General features: G+C 37.3%; 1 protein-coding gene across 1 annotated transcript in view; it reads right to left on the reverse strand.

Moving 5' to 3' along the window:
• The window catches only part of LOC140333747 (somatomedin-B and thrombospondin type-1 domain-containing protein-like), a 32,936-nt gene extending 12,296 nt beyond the window's left edge, over nucleotides 1–20,640 (reverse strand). Inside the window, exon 1 of the mRNA XM_072415627.1 lies at nucleotides 20,282–20,640. Coding sequence (XP_072271728.1) covers nucleotides 20,282–20,510 — 229 coding nt within the window. The 5' untranslated portion in view covers nucleotides 20,511–20,640. The remainder of the gene's footprint in view (nucleotides 1–20,281) is intronic.
• Between the last annotated feature and the right edge of the window lie 1,150 nt (nucleotides 20,641–21,790).

Raw genomic sequence — 21,790 nt, forward strand, 5'->3', positions numbered from 1 at the left:
TCAATAACGGATGACACTTCCTTCCCCGCCCAAAGCCTCGAGGCCCATATTACAGTCATTCCTAAACCTGGCAAAGACCACACGCTATGTTCGAACTATAGGCCAATCTCACTAATTAATGTGGACGCAAAACTTTTTTCCAAACTGATAGCAAACCGTTTATCTCAGTATTTGCCAGATCTGATTCACACAGACCAGGTTGGTTTTGTCGGCGGGAGGGAAGCTAGAGATAACACGATCAAGACTATGCTGGTCACTCATGCCGCTAAAATATCAAAGACCCCCATGTGTTTGCTATCAGTAGATGCGGAAAAGGCATTCGATAGGGTTAACTGGGCTTTTATGTATCAGGCACTGAGTCAGATAGGATTAGGACCTCTTATGATAGCCAGGATAGCCGCACTTTACTCGGCACCCAGGGCACGTGTGAGGGTTAATGGCTGCTTATCGGCTACCTTCCCTATTTTCAATGGCACTAGGCAGGGATGCCCGCTCTCCCCTCTTCTGTACGCTATTGTTATGGAGCATTTGGTGGTGGCACTACGGCGCAATTCTAATATTCAGGGCATTCAAATTGGGAATCACCATTGCAAACTGTCACTATTTGCCGATGACCTGCTTATGTACATCTCATCTCCCCAAAGGTCTATTCCAGCCATTATTGAGGAGTTTGAGATATTCGGAAAAATAAGCAATTTTAAAGTGAACTTTAGTAAATCCGAAATACTTAACATCTCACTCCAACCAGATCAGATACAATATATCAAAGAACACACCTCCTTTAGGCAATGTAATGATAAGATTACATATTTAGGGATCTCCATACCATCTGATCCTGCTAAGCTGTTCCAATATAACTATGAACCTATCCTGGGTAAACTGAAGATGGACCTAGGAAGATATAATTTATTGCCTCTTTCTTGGTTTGCAAGAATTAACACCCTAAAAATGGATATACTACCCCGATTGATGTATATCTTCCAAACAGTCCCAATTTACTTACCGCCCTATTATCTTGGTAAAATCCAGCAAATATGCAGAGACTTTATATGGCACTCAAAAAGACCCAGAATAGCGCTACGATATCTTACTAGACCTAAAGACCTGGGTGGAGCAGGGGTCCCTAATTTCGGATTATACTACAAAGCCACCATATTATCACGAATAGTTGACTGGTTTCACAACAGAGATAGAAAAGGCTGGGTCATCTTGGAGAACTCTCTATCCCCTATCGATCTCCGCTCCATACTGTGGGTGGATAGGTCGACATTACAGGTGCAACAGCCACTCCCCATTGTTACCTCAGATTTACTAAAACTCTGGGATGGTCTTCTTAGAGGTGACCAGCTGTCCACTAAGATAGGGCCTATGACCCCTCTATTTGACAACCCTGCGTTTCCCCCAGCAATGAGAGTCGATAAATTTTTATCCTGGACGGCCCAAGACAATAGACAAATATGTAGTATACTGCAAGATAGATTACCCTCCTTTTCGTCTTTAGACACTGGACTGCAGAGGACACCAATTGGGTGGATGTCATATAATCAGCTATCATCTTTTATAACTTCCTTTCTCAACACCTACACTATTCACAGGAATTGTACAGCATTTGAACTTTTATTGAGTACTCCAAATAGGCCTGACCACGTCATTTCCCAGATCTATGTCATGCTAGTTAAAATCTCAGCCGACAAAATCCCCACATATACGAAACACTGGGAAGCAGAACTGGGATCCTCCATTTCTCCTTTAGACTGGGGAAAGGTTTTTACATTGACTCATCAACTGGCACTCCCGTGTAAGGCTCAAGAAACCAACTATAAGATATTAGCCAGGTGGTACATCTGCCCGACAGACACACATCGGATATTCCCTTCCACCTCTGATAGATGTTGGCGATGCCATATTCACCGGGGCACTATGTTACATATCTGGTGGGATTGTCCAGAGATTCGGAGTCTATGGGACCAGATCACCGACATATACAATAAAGTAACTGATTCGGATATATTAATGTCACCTAAAATGGCCCTACTATCTCTTTTCCCTGGCTCTATAAAAACTTGTAAGCAGGATGTACTTAGGCATTTTCTAACCGCAGCTAGGTCAATTATCCCTAGAAAATGGAAACAAGCCACAACCCCTTCTTTGAGGGAATGGCTCACAGAATCGGAGCGGATACAGCGTATGGAATTATTGGTTGCGGAAGATGAGAATAAGATGGAGCAATACAAATTGACTGGTTCAAAGAATCAACCCAATTTGAAACCCTATGGCTATAAATATATATAGACGGCCTAAGATACCAATGAGCTTGAATGTAGTTTCAACTAACACCGCTGCCTTGTATTTTTGGCGAGCGGGGGTTTCTTGGGCCAGGCAGGTATCAGATAGAAAGAATGACAATGACAACGAAATTTCAAGGTTTAAATGCTTTTATTTCTGTAATATTTCCTGAGACAGTGACCGGTTGGTTTGTTATTCTTAACCCCTGATGTTTACGGCCTATCCCCCCCCCCGGTAGGGAAGCTTAGCCTTAGTTTTATCCCCCTTCCATTCCCTATTTCCCCCTTATCTTCACTAGATATTCCTATACATACCCCTCCTCCCTATTGACGATGTTTTATATTTGACAGTTGATATTTGGGTTTTGTATCTTTTTACAGAAGATGGGGAGGTTACCCCTATTGTATGTTCCCTTTATCTTGGGCTTTGGTATTGTATTGTTTTGTATGTTCTTATGATGTTAAAAAACTAATAAAACTGATTGAAAGAAAAAAGGTCTGTGGGAACTTTGACGCTATTTATGGCTCATTATATAATATATTAGTATATTTACTATTTATCTTTTTTATACCAACTGTACATTAGCAGAGTAAATTCTTCACTCCTGAAAAATGCTTTTATTTTAAGGCTTTTATTTTACCAAAAGCTAGTCCTGAACAAGAAGAATATGAGAAGATAAAAGGGTTCCAACAGATATTAAAGAATCTTCACTTTAGCTATTCATGTAAATAGAACTTTGGTATGTTTGTAGGTATTGCCACAGCCTGACTTAGCCTGTCTAACAGAATAATGATCAGCTCGATTTTTATGGGGTGATCACTATTGTTTACCATTATCCAGGTTCACAATTGTTCTTAAAACAGTCTGGAGCAGTCCTCCTCTCTTCTCCATAGGATCATATTTGTACAGAAGACAGTGTAATCCCTGGTGCCCAATCTCAGACAGTCTAACAACAAACAAAACATGGAACAGGACCAGGTAGGCCTTGAAAGAAGGAGGCAAAGACAGTCATATCCCAGCCATATCCAGTAAGGCCAGATGTTAATACCTTTTATCTCTGATTATCTTCAATGATCTAAAAAATTAAATGAATGAGTCACATGTCCCACATCAGAATGCAGTAGATCACAACGAACCACTGTAGAAGTCACCATTATACTTGAGACCGTATTATGTTAAGTAGTAGAGTCCCAAACTCTGTACAGCTAAGGCTACCGACAAGCAAAACAGTGTCCAATGTAAATTTTAAAGCCAACTCCAGCCAATGGCATTTAATAAGTAGAATGAGTTTGAACTCATTCATGTGTCAGGTTTTTATTGCTCTTTGTGTCTAATTGTACTTAAATGAAAAAAAATTACTGTTTTGGCTGCAGCTATGATTTTATATTACAGTGGGCAGATTGGCAGATCCATTCAGGGTGCCAGCAACTTTACTTGGTCCTCTTCTAGGTTTGGGTCTTCAGCCGTCTCTATTGGCCAGGCCACAATGACATAACTCCTGCATGTGACATAACTCCTGCATCACTCCTAACAGCTGAATATGGTAAGAGCATACACTGAGCATGTGCAGCTCAGTGTACATTACAGAAAAGAATGCTAATAGATATGTGAAATCTCCTGCCCCTTTTGGAATAAACAACCCGCCTACTCGCAATTTTTTTTTTTAAATATAATTTCGCTGTAATGTCTATCTTCAGTTCTGAGATTATGTCTGCTTCTGATAATGTGGGCCATGGACTTAACTACTGTTGTACCCTGTAACGACTTTTACTCAGCAGCCAGAAGAATTTGGATCAATTTAGGTGTCAATTAAGTCATGAGAACATCATCAGGATTAATTTTGCTTTGACAGTCCCTGACGAATAGATACAAAGTATCCCTTGGCATGTGGTGAAACTATGCCAGGACACGAGAATGTTTGGGCGAAGCTGTTCTCGCCCTCATCATACAATATGAATCAGACACAGCATGGATAAAAACACAAGGTAACACTAACTATGGCCAACTGGTATTGTGATAAATCACAGAATTAATGACATTAGCGACAAAAAGTAAGCCTCTGTGTCTCTAGGACATCCTGATGCTCATGGTTCAGTAAAAAAATGACTACATACCATCACACAAATATCAAGTGCTTGGATTTATATGTTTAGGATTATCATTTCATGACTATAGTAACCCATGTGTAGGAACCGGACTATGGCAAATGCTTTTTTAACAGTCAAAACTGATGTAAATGTCAATTTTCAAATGCAGATTGCAAAATGCAAATACAATTCCAGATTGGTGAAAGGCAAATGTAAGTTACATGAACAGATTTTCATATATTTTGTAATACATGTATCAAGATTAAATTGAGGGTTGAAAAAATTAAATCAGTTAAAAAAATTAACATTTCATTAATTTCTTAACTTGCCTGAGTGCAGCAGAGCTGAATAAATCTTTCCCGCCTCTGCAAACCTTTTTATATTTAATTCTTCAGTAAAGATTTATAATTGCTTTATAAATTATTATTTTTAGTTTTTCTCTATCTCAGTGCATAGCATCTAATAAGGTCTATTTCTGTCTACATGCATTCATCACAGCATTGGCTGCACAAAATTGCTTCCTAATTGGTAATCAGCCTCTAAAGGAAATTACAAGAAAAAGAACCCTTATGGTAGAACCACCATGTTGGTAACACTCGTAAAACATATAGAATGCATCTAACCATGCAGACCTGGGTATATAATATAAAAGTGCATTTGTATATTATTCCTATTCCTATGCATAGCTGTGATATCCTGTACTGCCTGTTACATGATCATTTTTATATGTATTTTCTCTCTCAAAGGTAGTCCTTAAAAAATTGGCCTTATGTTGCACAAAACATAAAGCTGCAGCTTGTTGGTTGTTCCTTCTGTCACTGGGTTGCCTGAGGTGCTCAGTTTTTCTTGTTTATACAATGTATATGTAATTGTGGGTATAATTGTTTAAATTTTTATTGACATGTTATATAATTTAGCGTTTTAATTCATATCTGTATTGCAAGTAAGTCTATCTAATTATACATTGTATTTCATTATTATGTATCAGCACTATATTTATGGCTGGTGCTAATTACATGATTTAGACCAAGGAATAACTTTGATGAGGTAATATATTTAAGGGATACATTTATGTATTTTATATAAATGTAAATTGCTCTCCTATTCAGGGTATTTTTTTAAGTTTAGTGGTTTAGTTAGCTCCTAGGGTTAAATATTGCCTATTACACTAAAGTACTTTATTAATACATTGGCTAAGTTGCAACCTAGTTACTGTTTAGATATCGGCTTGTTTTTACTATAACAAAATCGATTTTTTTACTTTGATGATAGATTTATACAGTCTATGTTTAGACATTCCAACAGGTAAAATACAGAATTCTGCTTTAATTACCTGGACTGGTGTCTTATCACCATTTCTCCTATACAGCAGTGGGCCAGCAGTTAGAGATTGCATGTCATAAATTATAGTTAGTCTTTTAACCTTTTTTTCACTAGTTACTGGTCTGTATATTCTCACAAAATTATAATAATAATTTAGATAATAAACTATAACAATAATCATATTAGAGGTTTGGCTTTTTTTCGTTTTACAACATGTAAAACTACTGTAAATAATAAAGGTATGATGAGTATAAAATAGATCTTCCCCTATATTAGAAGGTCCAGTTATATTCTCTGTGCCCCTTCCCCAATTCACCTACCCTTTGTAGGTGAAAAATGTGCCATGAAAGAAAAAAGGTGGAATTATACTTCGCTTACCCCTGTTTTCTATTGCTTAAGCAAGAATGACATCTACAATCAGGGATGATTCCCATGGAACACAGAACAGCCAAAATATTTCACCTGCTTTGTGTTTCATAACAAGATTTCCAGTAGGGCATCACATTCAGAGCTGTGGAAGAAGGGGTAAAGTATAATTGTAACGTCACCTTTTATGTGTAGATGATTTGGGAAGGGAAACAGTGCCTTCTCTAGTGTAAGATTCACTTTGCTTAGAGAGTTCAATTGAGTCCCAATCACAAGACTTGGATGAGGTTAATGTAATGCTGTAAATTACACTTACCATCTGGCTTCCATTCAGAGATCCTCTTTTCCAAATTGGGGGTTCATAAAATTTGTTCTCGTTCTCAATGCATGTCTGCACTCTAAAAACCCCTTACAACATGCTGGGTATCAGCAAATCCCCATACACTTCTGTAGGGGCCCCAACACTAAAATTCTTGCTGCAGACAAGGGCTTAGTGAGCAGGTGAGTTCAGAGACTAGTGTTTCATTTTAAATCAGAACATTTCTCAATGACAACTACAAACATTTAATGCAGTATATTTTGGGTAAATTAGGGATAACTGCCTAATAACTATGTGCAATAGTCTCCTGGGACTAGGAGCAAAATCAAATTTGTATTTTTTCTGTTTCGAACAGGAAAAGTATCTTCAACTTTTAGACCTTATCACATTGTTTCCATTCTTTAATATAATATATTTCCAACATTTCCACATACAGTGGCTGTAGAAAAGAACCACCTTAATATTCACATTTTGTTGCTTTGCAGTCTGAAATGAAGATACACAAAATATACAAATATATAGAGAAAATAATATAAAACCTGTGAAAAATATAAGTTACTAAGATAAATAAAGAATCACAACCCGTCTATAAACGTAATCAGGTGTAACTAGTTACCTTCATTGCACTCCAAGCTATGTAACTGCCTTCCACTTGTGATCACCTGTAATCATTTTGATTAGATCAGGTATTCATAGAGTAATGCAATGCTTGGTAGAGTAACAGAAAGAGGAAGAGATAAATATCCTGGTATGGCCTAGTCAGAGCCCAGACCATTGAATCCATGGGAATGACTTGAAGATTACAGTTTACAAATTATCACCATCATCACTAAATATGTCCAAGCTTAAAATGGCGATAAAAGCGGTAAAAGGTGATTCCACAAAGTAAACATGGAGTGATTTTTTTATCTATCTCATTCTTTCTTGGAGTTTTTGCTTTATATTATTTTTTTCTGAGCTGTTGCTATTATCTTTATAATATGTATGTGATAAGTTGCCCTAAGTAAATACAACTGGAAAAAATATATTTTTGTGCCTTCATTTCAGGCTGCAAAGCATCAGAATGTGAATAATTTTAAGAGGGTGAATCTTTTCTATACCCACAGTATGGAGGAAAATATAATTTATACAGAGCAAGGCCTGCATTGCTAGTCATCAGGGTGGTCAGAAAGGTTTGTATATTCTATTTATTAGCAGTAAAATAACAAAATGACATAAATAGAGATGATCTGGTGCTTTTCATTGACATCTCACAAGCAAAAGTAATGCACAGTAGTAGGTGTATATGCTGGGAAAAAGTAGGTTGTCTAAGGGCATTAATAATGATCAGCAAACACCTTCACTAAGGGATAACCAACAAATGTTATACAGTTTATGTAGCTACATTTACCTATCAGCTCTCTCTTACTGAATATATGTATATTTCTAGTAGTTATACGCACAAAAGTAAAAGCATTCTGTCACCAATGATGTTCCCTTGTTTTAGTTTGCACAGGTATATTCACAACAAATTAGGTGGAACCTATAGAAACCACGCCAGGCAATTTACATATTCTCTCAGTATGGAGGCTTCTCTAATATATCAAAAATAATTTACAGGGCATTGTTAGATAACTAAAACACAACAAAGGCAGCACACTTCCAGGCAAATTCCTCTGTATTATTCCCCCATGTATGTATATCTCAGCTAGAGCTACTGAGCTCTGTAATCATCATCTTTTACAGGAAAAAAGAGAAAGAGAAAAAAAAAAAGTTAAAAGTACAATAAATGTACTACTATATAAATAGTCACTATTTCATATTTACCCAAATAAAAAATGTTTCTTTATATTTCTAAAACAAACAAACCACACAACATTAAATCCCTTTAAATGTGAGAAAAACATCAGTTAAATAAACATAAATAAACATCATTAAAATAAACATTTTGCATTCATTTAATAAATGTCAACATTACCAAATAACATTATTACTTTGAGTACTGTTTTGTTGCCAAAAAAAAAAACTTATGAAGCCTTGACCACAAGGCCTCCAGCTACCAATCATTACTGCAAATCAGATTCATAAGATAAGAAAACTAAGAAGACCGTCCCAAAGTAAACAAAAAGTACAAACATTGTACTTAGTATCATTATACATATTGCTAAGATTGCTCAGAACAGATTTAACTCATAAATCGATTTGTTCACTTACCCTTACAAGGTTGTCCAGGTTAAGAGTTATGACCAAGTTGTGATTGGCTATCTGGATATATTAAATTTATCTACCTTGCATTTTAAATTCTTCCTCAAATACCAAAATGCAATACCTGAGCCTGGCACTACTCCTGTGTTTTGAGTTTCATAGCTCAATATCTGCAGTGTGAAACTGAAGTAATTAGGCCAGATTTATTAAAGGTTGGAGAGGATACACTTTCATCAGTAAACCTGGGTGATCCCGCAAACCAGGAATGGATCTGGTCCAGGATTGAAAACATTTGCTAACAAATAGCAAATGACTTAAGAAAACCATGCCAGGATGGAATCACTGATCAGGTTCACTGATAAAAGTGTATCTTCTCCAGCCTTGGAGAGCTTCAATAAACCAGGCCCAATGTGCTTCTAACTGTGCTAGTCTCATAAGATTTGGAATGAGATGTTGTGATGTCACTACTGTGCCGCTTGCTGGAGGGAAGGTTGTACCTGATATATTGCAATGTATGCATCTCCCTGTGTTTTTTTAAATATGTGGTTTTCTACCTATCCTGCTGCTTTTTGGAGATTCCCCAACCAATCTTCAGGATAAGGAAATGTTCCGGAAAAAAAAACCTTTATCACGTTAACTGCTGCCACCAAAGTCACAGTCCAGAACTGGGCAATGTAAGAGAGTAATGGGTAACTGCAGGGAGCCTACAGGCAATTGTCTTGTGCCTTTGTTTTGGGCACAGCATATGTTTCTCCCAATAATACAAAAACAATAAATTCTGCAGACATAACAAATACACATGATATAATCAACATGTTTAAAATATTTTACAATATAAAGCCAAAACCATTTTTTTTAAGTAGGAAATAAGCAAACCCCCGGCTTATGTCTCTGTCCTTTCTTCACTTTGCAGATGTAGCTTTTTTTATTTAAAACTAATGAAACTGAAATATTAGGTATTGTGTCAGTAATTATAGCTTGATAATTATGTAATTAATTAAATGTAATTATTGTAACATAATTAATTATGTCTTGTTTTTTCGTAATTTCCTTTTTTTACACAATTAAACTAGTAGCATGAACACCTGAATGTTAAATGAGGATCTCACTGGCACGCAGAGAGTTACAAAGACCCTGTCTATACAACATCCCAAAGGGGGTACCGGGAGGGGGAAGGGTCTGGCCTGTGCTTCCCAGCATGGCCTGTGTACACTCATCATGACCTCTAACCTTCTGTCAATGTGCCCATCCATGTGAAATAATAGACATGGGCCCCATGCAGAAGGCAGGCAAGGGGGGTAGTTGCCTGGTGCTGGGGTTGATAATTTCACACAAAACTATGTATCTACTCTCACTGCAAATAAATGTTGCCATGACCTGTATCATAACTCTTGTGATTTAGGCTCATATGAACTTTTATGTAGATGCAGCACAACCATTATATATTGAGTCAAGAAAGGGCACACTTCTGTATTTCTGATTAAAAAATTAGATGGTATCAGTTACAAGTTTCTCTCCAGGATTGAGGATACAGTGCTGGTTAATATTGTGTGTTCACACCCATATAATACATTGAATCACTGGGAGTGTGTCGCACATTCAGTAAATACTGGTGAAACAATTGTGTGGAACATTGTGAATCATTGCATGGTGGTGTTGATGTGAACACTTTTTACTTTTTACTATTAATAAAGGTTATATATTTTTAGATTACATAGAATCTAGTGATAACTCAATATCCAATCTAGGGTATTCTTCAAATCCACTCCAGTCCATACCTTAAAATGTTTTTACCCACTGATAGTCATTGTGGCTACATCTACAAATCCTGCCTGCTGCTGTGACCTGCACATATTACTCATGCCCTGGGCTCTTGCTACTGATGGACTTTAGTTCTCATGATATTTGCTACAGCAACCAGCCAGTTTCTTCCTTTCATGTCATGAGTAAAAGTCATAAAACATAAGTTAGAGAAGTTCCTCAGATTCCAGAGACCCTACAGGTTGTTCTTTGTTTAGACAACTTGATATATGAGATTATCCTATAGAAAAGTCCAACAAGAGCTGACAATTTATACTACTGAGTTAAAAGTAGGGGGTTCTCTTTATCATAAAAACAGTCAGGGTGGTTTGCATATTCCCTGCAAAACCTCAGCATTTACAAAAAGTTTGTTTTCTAGCTGACCGTTTAAACACAAATTCCAATGATTTTTCTTCTTAGTTTTTGGACATCAAAGAAGGAATAAAGACATTTGTTTAACTTGGTTCTCTTTTTGGTAACATTGAAAACGCATACACTTGCTTGAATTTAAATCCTCATCTTTTCAAATGACTGATTATTGTCCTCCTCTTCCCTAAAAATGCAATTAAAGCCACTGTAATAAATTTTGTACTTTCAACCTATGTCCAATCCTCTCATCACATGTGCAGTCTAATGGGCACCAAAAAAGACTCAGTGCACTCCGTTATGTAACACAATTCTTCCTTTGTGCAGACAAGGTCCTTGGGTACCCAGGAGGGAAAGGCCAAAGTGTGAACTAATTCAGCTGTAAATGTTTCAAGCTCTGGTATGCTTTCCCTATTTCTGCAAAATAGGTTTGTGACCAAAATGGATTGGCTGTCACTCAGCTATGCCAGCACAGATTTCTGCACTGAGTGACGTAAGCAGCTATAAAAGACAAAGATTTAAGAAGAAACTTGAAACCAGTGTTTCTCTACCAGGGTGACATTCTTCCCACTGGCCAACAATATAAGAAGAATCCTTCTCATTACCCATCACAATGTCTGTGAGCTCCAAATATAATAATTATAGAAGGGGTTTCCCAAGAAACATGAAAGTAATTTCAAAAGTTTCTCCATCTCAAAAAGGTAAGGAAACACTGCTTTAAACCAGCGGTCGCTAACCAGTGGTCGGAGAGAAAATTTCAGTGGCCGGCAGCTCTGGTAAGGTGGAGGGGCCAGAGCCACGGACCATGCCTCCTGTATGAAATGCAGGCTCAGGGCGGAGGGTGGGTTGTGACTTTTCTCCTAGACATGTCTGAGCCTGCGATGGGAGAGCGAGCAGGTTCTGGCATCATGACATCACTCTGGGGAAAGTTTCTTCCCCTTTGAGTGACACAGGGCACCTGCGCATGCGCAGCCTGGAGTTTTTTAAATTTAGTAGTCCAAAAGGTTGGCGACCACTGCTTTAAACCACTTAAAACCTAAATTAGTCACAAATCATATGATGAGGGTACAGGTATATAAACAGATGATAACTTTGTTGGTATGCTCTGTCTTCCATTACTCACATACTGTAATAATGTATATATAAGTCCTTAAATCATTTGATAATAAACCATACCATACCTAAACTCACACACACAAAATTATCTACAAGTGTCTCACCATAATGTATTAATCATCTCTGCTCTGTCTCAACTTTACTATTTCCTTGTTAGTTCCCAGTATGTTTTGCATTTGCAATCCTTAATCTTTTGAAAGTTTATAGCAATTCCATTTATGCATTAAGATCTTGGCAAACTCTGAATCGCTGGTTTTTATGCTAAATTATTTCCAGACTTGATAACTGTTTTTTCCCTGTATACTTCATCCAAGGACAATTCATTACCCATTCATTTTTATTATTTCAAAATTGTCTTTTGGAGTCTCGGGGCTAAAACATATCTGAATGTCTACAAAAATATATTAGTAGAATTATTTGGATAAAGTTACAAAACCATAATGTCAAGCTTGGGTATAACTCAACAAAGCTGAGGGTCTAAATCAGGGGTATCTTGCGAGTTACTTGTAAAATGACCAAAATGATCTACCAACAATAAAAACTTGGACTGAACAACTCCTGTGCACAGTAGAGTTTATTTTGAAATGCAGGGCTCCGCGATCTACTTGCGTTGCCTTTGTGATCTAACGGTAGATAGCGATCCACCTGTTGGGCACACCTGATCTAAATAATCTTCAGAAGTAACTAGTGGAGTGTATATGTGTGTGAATTGGAAACCATTTGTACACTTGATCCCATACCTGATAAAAATAACTTTAAAAATAAAAGTTACACTAGTACGGTAATCCAGTGTCCTGGCTTTGCTTGTTTCCTTGTTTGGGAATAGAACGTATGGAGGAGGATGATCAGCTGGATAACCTACAATTTTAGAAAAAAAGTCAGAAATGGAAACTTCCATATTTCTCTCAATACAAGTTTCCTTTAAATAGTATTGATTATGAATTAAAAATATTATATTATAACCAACTCAGTTTTAGTATGCTATGCCTTGCCCTGTCACTAGGACAGCAACCTAAAGCTGTTGTTAACAAGTTAATGTTGTTGTTCATGCTAAACAAATGAGAAAAGACTATTCTTGAATAGAAACATTTGTTAACTGTTTGTGTATTTTATTATTATCTGCTATTGTATCTTTATATATTTATCCCAATAATAGTTTTTATGCTATAGTTGTGTTGTATATATATATATAAACACCTACATTTATAAAAGAATGTGAAGCTGTGGCTAAGTAAGTAAAAACATAGCAACATATCCAGAAATGTTTTGACTGAAGGCAGGAGTTTTTTGTAGACATCTGTGGGATCTATTTGCTATGTGAAGAATGCATCTCTATGTATATTATATATAATATGTCTAAAAGAATGAAAATTACTTCTTTGTGCAACCAGTTAGACAATGACATGAGCAGAACTGAACATTGGTAATTTTGTACCTTATTTTTGTACCTAAAGTGAACCTATAGGCAAAACACTAAACTCCTATAAGTTTTTTTTGCAATTGGAGGCTCAGTTGGAGAGATTCCTTTATGTCCTATCTGATACACCAGCAAAGGAAGTGAAGGAAACTTGATAACGGGAATAAGGACTGAAGTAAAATATTTGAATTTGCACTAAATAGGAGAATGCTAGTCCAACTGTAATCCCTCATTTCTTGTCTGGTAAAAAGCGGAAAAACGAATTCCTGGATAGTCACTTCTCTAAGTTTCTTCATGTGGTGGTCACAGGAGCACCAGTAGGCCTCCATTGTAATACAACCTGGAGCATCATATGAAAAAGGAGCAAGCTGAGGTAGCAAGGGATAAAGTCAATAAAAGTCCTTCTTGTGTTCAACCTAGACAAGGATTTAATTCTTGCTCTGCGGGGGATTCCCTATGCAGGGATATATTTTTATTCCTGAAGTAAAGCTTTTTAATGTCATTTTTCAAATTTTTTTTGTCTAACTGTATATAGTTTTCTTGCCCAATTTGGAGTTTTCTTTCATCTGCCAGTAACAATGCTTCCTGTTGCAGGCAGACAACACTTTGCACTTCCACCCTTCAGTTTACCTTGGCCGGTGACTTTTCTGCTAACTGTAGAATATTAGGGAGAGTGCAGTGCTTGTGGAAGCAAAATCTGGCCTGATGTTAGCAAAGATGTAGCACAAAGTGCTGTAAATAATGTTATGTAACTTTTTCTCTCATATGACTAAAGGGAAAAAAAAATTCCATACCACTTCTGCTTATAACCACAAAGAGAAAATATGGCTAATGTCATCTGGATCCCATGCAAGTATATGTTTAACTAAGATATACGTTAACACATCTGGAAGTCCAAAGGCTTCAGGATTTTACACATGATGCTCAGCACTATACTCATATATTATCTTCCTTCACAAGGTTTATAACATTGTGCAGACATACTTCTACACGCTACCAAGTTTGGAGTTCAGTCAATGGCCTCTTAAAATAATCCATAAAAGGCAGCAAAGAAACCTGAAAAGTCAGACAAATTCCAGATACATTTTCACTTCTAGATAGGCTATGCTACACATGTTATCTACACTGATCTGCAAACCTTCCACCAAGCCTATGAATGGAATAAAAATCTGAAATGCTTTAGACAAAACCTCCAAACCCATAACTAAAGTGCAGTATTTATGTAAATTCATCTGTACCAAATGGATTAAAATCCTAATTTCCGTGTATAGTTTGTAATGATATATTAACACAAGGAAGCCATATTACCAAGCTTACCAAGAATGATATGAAGGGAGATATATGTCTGTGCACCAACAAACTTCTAAATTGTTTGGAACAGCCAATAATCTTTTATGACACAAAGCAGTGTTTTGGTCTTTCCCCTTGCTCCACAACAAAGAGATTTGGACCCGGTTTATATTAAAATGTTGCTGCAGGTTAGAAAATTCCTACGGTATAGAGCAGTCATTTTCAGCCAGATGTGTCTTACTGTGAATGATCTCCTATTTTGTGGTACCTGCATAATTCTTGAGGTAGCACTACTACAGGGTCAACAACATTCCACCAGAGATCATTTTAGCTTTCATTAAGGGTGGGTTTCAGAACACCATTGTAAGGGGAACATTATTCCAGCTGACCACTAATGTAAGGGGTATTTTTCCCAATGACACCTAATTAATTGGTTTTAGCGATACGTTCCTCAAACATGGATTTAAAAGTTGTTATAGAGCAAATCTGGAGTTTGCTGTAACCCCTTTGAAATGTCAACGTTTATACCTTGGATGAACCATTAAAAAAATGTTCAGGTCTCAGGAAGCCGCTGCTAAAATATAAATACTTACAGCTTATAGTATATTAGCTGATCAGAAAGTTATAGAAGGATTTGGAGAGAAGAAAAAGACATGTAGTGTGCACCCAAGGGAGACTAAACATGTAACACCTACATAAATAAGAAAGTTATTAAATGTAATAATTTTGAAATGAAATGAATAATATAAATGCAGACAGTGAATATTGTGGTGTTCCCCGTCGTGGACAAGAACCATGGAATCCTCGCTGTATTAGAAGATCTAAAATGGTGCAATCAATTAAGGAAATGCTCCAGGAAGGAAGCAACAGAATAATCAAACCATTTATTTTGACCCTTAAAGTCTGTGTTGACCAGCTTTAGACTGTACTGTCTGACTATGGCTGTTCTATTGCTTATTAAAAATTTATTGAAAGGTGCATTTGACCTGAAGTGGACCTCCCTCCACGCAAGGGTAAAAGCTCCAGACATGATCCCATCAAACTCAGGTCATTCAGTTGGCAGAACTCTACTCTTGGCATCTTACAAGTAGTCTCTACGGTGAAAGTTGGGGGCAATGCAGGAAATAGCTGATGATTTTAAGAGGAAAACTAAAAAATTGGGACTGGTTTTCTGACCTGCCCAGTTAACTGATCCCTCTGACAGCAAAGTGTTGGCACACCCAGAGATTGTTACCTAATACTTATGGGTAAATATACTGTCTACCATTTGGCTAGATTTGTCTCAGCAGGTATTACAGTGATTGTATTAAGTAACCTCTAAATCTTATATAAAAATGTAAAATGTACTACAGCAAGCATAATGAAAGCCAACAGTTACAAGAACAAAATTATTACTGTTTAAGGTAACTCTAATGTTTTATTATGCATTTATATAGTACCGATATTGCGTGCAGAATTTTAGTGAGGACATGGGAAAACCATGCGACTGAAAAGAGCTCACACTCTAATATACTTAACTTTTCTACATTCTCATATATTTACACCGTCTTTTTGGAAATTTTGGAGGAAAGCTGCTTAACCTACCAGAATGGTTTAAGGATGTGAGAGGAAACCAAACAGAGGGAGAAACTTCAAACTCAGTGTGCATGCTTTATTTTCTCTTTAGGCAATTTTTTTTACTTGTGTTGGCTACAGTAAATCATTGCCCTTTACCATACCCCACCCCCACCTTTATTGGAACTGGTATGTGTTTAAAAGAACTGTCTGTGTTGCCTGTGGTTACTATATTACAGTTTAAAAGAAAAAATGTATTTCCAGCAGTTAACATCCAAAACATTTCTGAAATGAAATACATAAGACAGCTGGACTACAAAACTGCACTGCAATAGCCTCAGATGTGATTCTAGTGATTTCACCATGTAATACATTCTGTGCTCTATTTTACACATCTGCTGCTTTGTACAGTGTCACCCAGATAGAACATATGTAAAGTATTAAATGGGGAGCACCAACTAAGGTCACATTGCACAACATTCTGATAAAAGCTTCCGTTATCCTAAAATATTCTAGGAAACTACAATACTCCAGGAATACAAATATTCTGCAATGATCCAGAAATATCTAAATTCTAAAGCATTCCAAAAATATCAATATTTTGCAATAATTTGGGAATGCCTATATTCCACAATACTCCACAAATACCAATATTTCTACAATGCTTTAGGAATACAAATATTTTCCAATAGTCCAAGAATACCAGTCTTCTAACATATTTCAGAAATATTAATGTATTTTGAATATCTCTTGAATGCAAATTGTACCCATTATTCCTGAAATAGCAATATTTTACAAGAAACACCACATGTCTACAGCACCTTAGGAATATTCTATAAAACTCCAGGAATATGTGTCTAAAGAACTTTAGGAATCCCAGTATTCTACAATTTCCAGAAATGCTGATATTCTATTCTATGTGTATCCTACAGTACTATAGGAATAACAATATTCTACTAAGTAATACTATTCTCCCTAGCTATATAGGTCAGATTTACTCAGAATAAATAGATTCTAAGTACAAGACAGTTTATATAAAGCACACACATTTGTATTAGCTGATCTATTTGGCTATTTCTAACAGGAAGTGGAAACAAACCCAGTGTGACCCCTGGGTATCTTTTATATAAGGTTAATCCTCCTTTTGTCTGCTGTCTTTAATGCAAAAGTCCTCGCTTATACCCAATATACTCAGTTCTCACCATTGTGCACACCCCTGGCTCACATTATGTTTTAAGGTCAGACATAATGTATAACATTAACCTGTCCCTGTGACAACCAAAGATTTTTGGAGCAATCAAAGTTATCTTTGAACGTTGCTGGTACCTTGGGGAGTTTATCGGAACTTGCTCTATGCCAAACTAATGCTAATGTCTGATCCGAGGGGATTATAGAATCATCTGATATTTATTGATGGTTGGTGATAAAGGGGTCCCCTCTTACTCAGGAGCTTACACTGATAGCTGTATATGTAACAGATTTTCTGGTGTCACAAATGGCATCCTCTCGACTGCTGATCGTTGCTGTTCATGCTGTCAGAGTAATGCTCAGTCCATTCACAGATCAAAGAGCAAAGCCCCCTGACTACAAACCACGTGAATGATATATAATACACCATAAATCACAATCCCTATCAGTGCACGTAAATATAAATAATCGTTTTGTAAATTCTCTATAGCAAAAATGGTACAATATCCATATAGTTCACACCACCAGGGTGCACATACATAAATAAATCATACTACTGAATATTATGTTAGTATACTCCCAATTTCAGTTGCAAAAAAAATGAAAGTTAGTGAAGAGGTAATCTTCATATTTAATATATTAGCTGTATTTTCTATGCAGAATTGTAGTTTCCTTTGGATTTCTGTATATTAGGTGTACTATCAGCATAATTAAGATCTGCTGATCAGCTAACCAAAGTTCACGATTTCTATCTAAAAAGTCACATTGAGGCATAATAATAGTGGGCACATCAATGACTGGCAGGCCAAGTGGCAAGCTGGCAGGTGTAACCTTTGCCATGTAATAAATAAGCTGAATGTAACTAAAACTTGGATTTCCTATTGAAATGATAACACAATCAAGCACATTGGTTTCCAATAAATGTTTGTAGCATGCACATCTAAAATCAGAAACAGCCTAATATTATAAAGTAGTTTATTGCATTATGGAGGTATAATTGCTTATGCATGCAATTGTACATAGCTAGCAATACTACTGCTTACTTCATATTTCAGTAAGTGTCAAAGAATATAGAACAGATTCCACCAACTTGAATCCAATGCTTGCCTATGAGTAATGCAGCTATGGGGGTTGACACTCTTCTGTATGACCCAATCATACTGCTGTAACAGAACATGTAGCATCTTCTTTTATTACAACTGTTACATAAACAGGCTTATTCATCAAATGGTACAGGGTGAATCCCAGTGCAACCAATGTTTCCCCTTTCTGAGGCTATACCAGTGTAAGACAGAACTTAAATGGATGCTGTGAATGTGACCTTTCACTTCCTAAATTAGTCCAATATTCTTAACACAAGTTAAGTATTATTTATCTATCTTTAAATGACCCATTCGTTGAAGGCCCATGTATTTAATGAATATGGAACAATGAATAAAACAAGCTGTGGACTCATATATCAACATATTTTACCCCTATCTTTAACGTATTCATTCCAAGCAGGAGATTAGAAACTGATGCATCATATACAGAGGTTGTGTTTATACAGAGGTTGTGTATATCCTACAAATGTGCACTAATGCTCAGACATTGCTGCATGCACAATTTATCTACATATAACAACATAAAGTAATGTGTACCATGGAAATAAAAAAATATATATTCATTTTGGGGTTGCAGATGATAGTTCTGAATCTTAGTCCAGGCCTTTGTTGCCTGCCTCTCATTATCTAAGAGATCTGTACTTCCAATGTATTGGAAATATGAGTATTTTATGTTATTTCAATTTTCCTTTTCCTCCAGACACACATTTCCATGCAAAACTTTCTCCAATCCTCACAAATTTTGATTTTATTAGGTGTTGGTCTATTCATAAAATCTAACCTGCTTTCTTCACATTTTGAACTTTCAAAAGTCATCATAACATCATCCAAAGAGTTTTATATATTTTATTTTGAACATTTGAAACATTTATTTTTGTACTCTGTATTTGGAAATTAAAAGTGTTTTAAATTGTTGTACTTCCAGGATTGGAATAAACATTTATATTATATAAATCGCACAATCTGACCCCTGAGATGTACAATATAATGGTGACTATTGTTTTACTATCATTGATATAATTCTGAACTGCGTGAAATGTGTGTCCAGTGGTAGACATAGAACTGGGAGACCTATCAGGAATTTAAAAAGCAGCAGACCATGATGTTTATATTTCTTCACACTTAACCAGGCACAGACTGATATACTGAGAGCTACAATGATGGCATGAAATCCAGGGCTGCGCCAATACAGCGTTCTGAATTTCCAGCCGCTGGGCGCTTACGTGTTCTATGCAGCATGTATGTGTAAATGATGAAATAAGGATGTATACAGCCGCAGGGGGACGGAGACCTAATACTGATACAAATGGCTGATCTGAACTCCAGATGTGCAATATTTTTGTACACAAAACCACACAACTTTTGATCATCCATGCACATCAATGATATAACTAATACGACATTTGTTCAAACATTAAACAATAATAAAATATGGTAAAAAGTTTGATTTTTTTGGGAGTCCATAGACATTGACAAGGCCAGAGTAACTTGCAGAGTATTTGTAGTTATTGATTGAATTTGGGGTCAATGCAATAAATGTTCCCCATACTTGGCCTCTAATATCCCCCTATATTTGTGTATATACGCTTCCAAATAATAATTCTGATCCGTCCATATTTAAAGATTTACCATGAACACTGATAACAAGGGTTATAGATCTTGAACATATTGTATAATGTATAAATCTTACATTGATATATAGATAAACCTATTCATACACAAGCCATTGGCATTTGATGTAATAATTGGCATACAAGTAATTTATTGAATGGATGAGATCTGATGTATGAATAGAACATTCTATGTGATGAGACCAATATGATGATATTTGTCAGTCCTTCATACCCCAGCAATGATCACCCTCCGATCACACCCTACTTACCGCTCTGCAAGCACTGCACGCCGTAGTCCTCGCAGCAGTCGGCACTCCGGTGGCAGTAGGTGTCGCAGTAACACGTGGTCCCGGTGGGACTGACCCCGGTGCAGGCGTTATTCCTCCCCGGGCAACATCTGGGGTGACCGCGCCTGGCACAGATACAGCGAGCTCCGGGGACCTGCAGTGCCCACACCGAGCAGAGGATCAGCCACAGCCCGGAACTCCGGAGCTGCATCCCGGGACATGCAGAGCCCGGGCAGGAGGGACAGGCAGAGGTGTAGGGATGCCGCACAGACCGGGTCTATCAGGGTCATAGATCGGGTCATGTAAGGTCACATGAGTACCCCATGTACAGCTGCCATAGGGAGCACACACTACCCGTGCCAGCTTTCTGTATATAGCACACGGGGCTCTGCCCGGTACACAGCTCTGCTCTGTGATTGGTGCGCTCACTGACAGGCCCCGCCCACTCAATATAAAAGTCTGTAGAGCCGCTCCTAAGTCTTCTATTTGTTGGGTGATCATGGGGGGAACTTATTACTGATCATCCATCTAAAATCATTCCGTCTAAACCTAAAATATATTCAAAAACAGATGACTGATTAATAAGTGATCATTATTGGCTTTATATGGCCTCAAATGGTCCCTTTTTAATGAAATCCTTTTATTCTTTTCAGAAGGGTGGATCAGCAAAAGCAGCTTCCATACACCCTCAGTGTAAATTTCATTTATAATGAAGCGGTCAAGCAAAACCCGCCCTGTTCTAGGTACCCTCCTAGCTTCTTCTACAAGTTCATATCACCAATTCAATTCCTGATCCTAAAATGACCTTGTTGGGGCAAGATAAATGACTGCAACCATAGATTGTGGTGAGGAATATGACCTGTATCTCCATGCTCAAGTTATGGAATATCAGGATATATAAGATAGTTGTGGTGGGCCTGTTATGCCATTTTTTTTTGCAAATCCTCAAGCTCAGTTAGGTTGGATGGGGACTGTCAATGGAGAGCAATTTTCAGGTCTCTTCAGACCCTATTGAGATATTCAATAGGGTTTAAGTCAGGGCTCTGTCCGGGCCACTCTTGGACATAGAGCTGTCCCTAAGCCACTCTCATGTTGTTTTTGCTGTGTGCTTTGGATTCTTGTCATGTTGGAAGCCCAGTATGAGGTCCTGATAATTGTGAAACAGGTTTTTATTTAGGATAGCGCTGTACTTTGCTTCATTCAGCTTTCTCTCAACCCTGACCAGTCTCCCAATCTCTGTTGCTGAACAACAGCCCACAGCATGATGCTGCCACCACCATGCTTCACTGTTGTGATGGTATTGGGCAGGTGATGAGCAGTGCCTGGTTTCCTCCAGACATATCATTTGGAATTGAGGGCCAACCGTTTTTCTTGGTTTCATCAGACCAGAGAATCCTGTTCCTCAGTCTGAGGGTCCTTCAGGTGCTTTTTTGCAAACTCCAAGCAGACATTCATGTGTTTTGCACTGGTGAGAAGCTTCCCTCTAACCAT

This window comes from Pyxicephalus adspersus, chromosome 6 (genome assembly GCF_032062135.1).
Source record: "Pyxicephalus adspersus chromosome 6, UCB_Pads_2.0, whole genome shotgun sequence".
Lineage (NCBI taxonomy): Eukaryota > Metazoa > Chordata > Amphibia > Anura > Pyxicephalidae > Pyxicephalus > Pyxicephalus adspersus.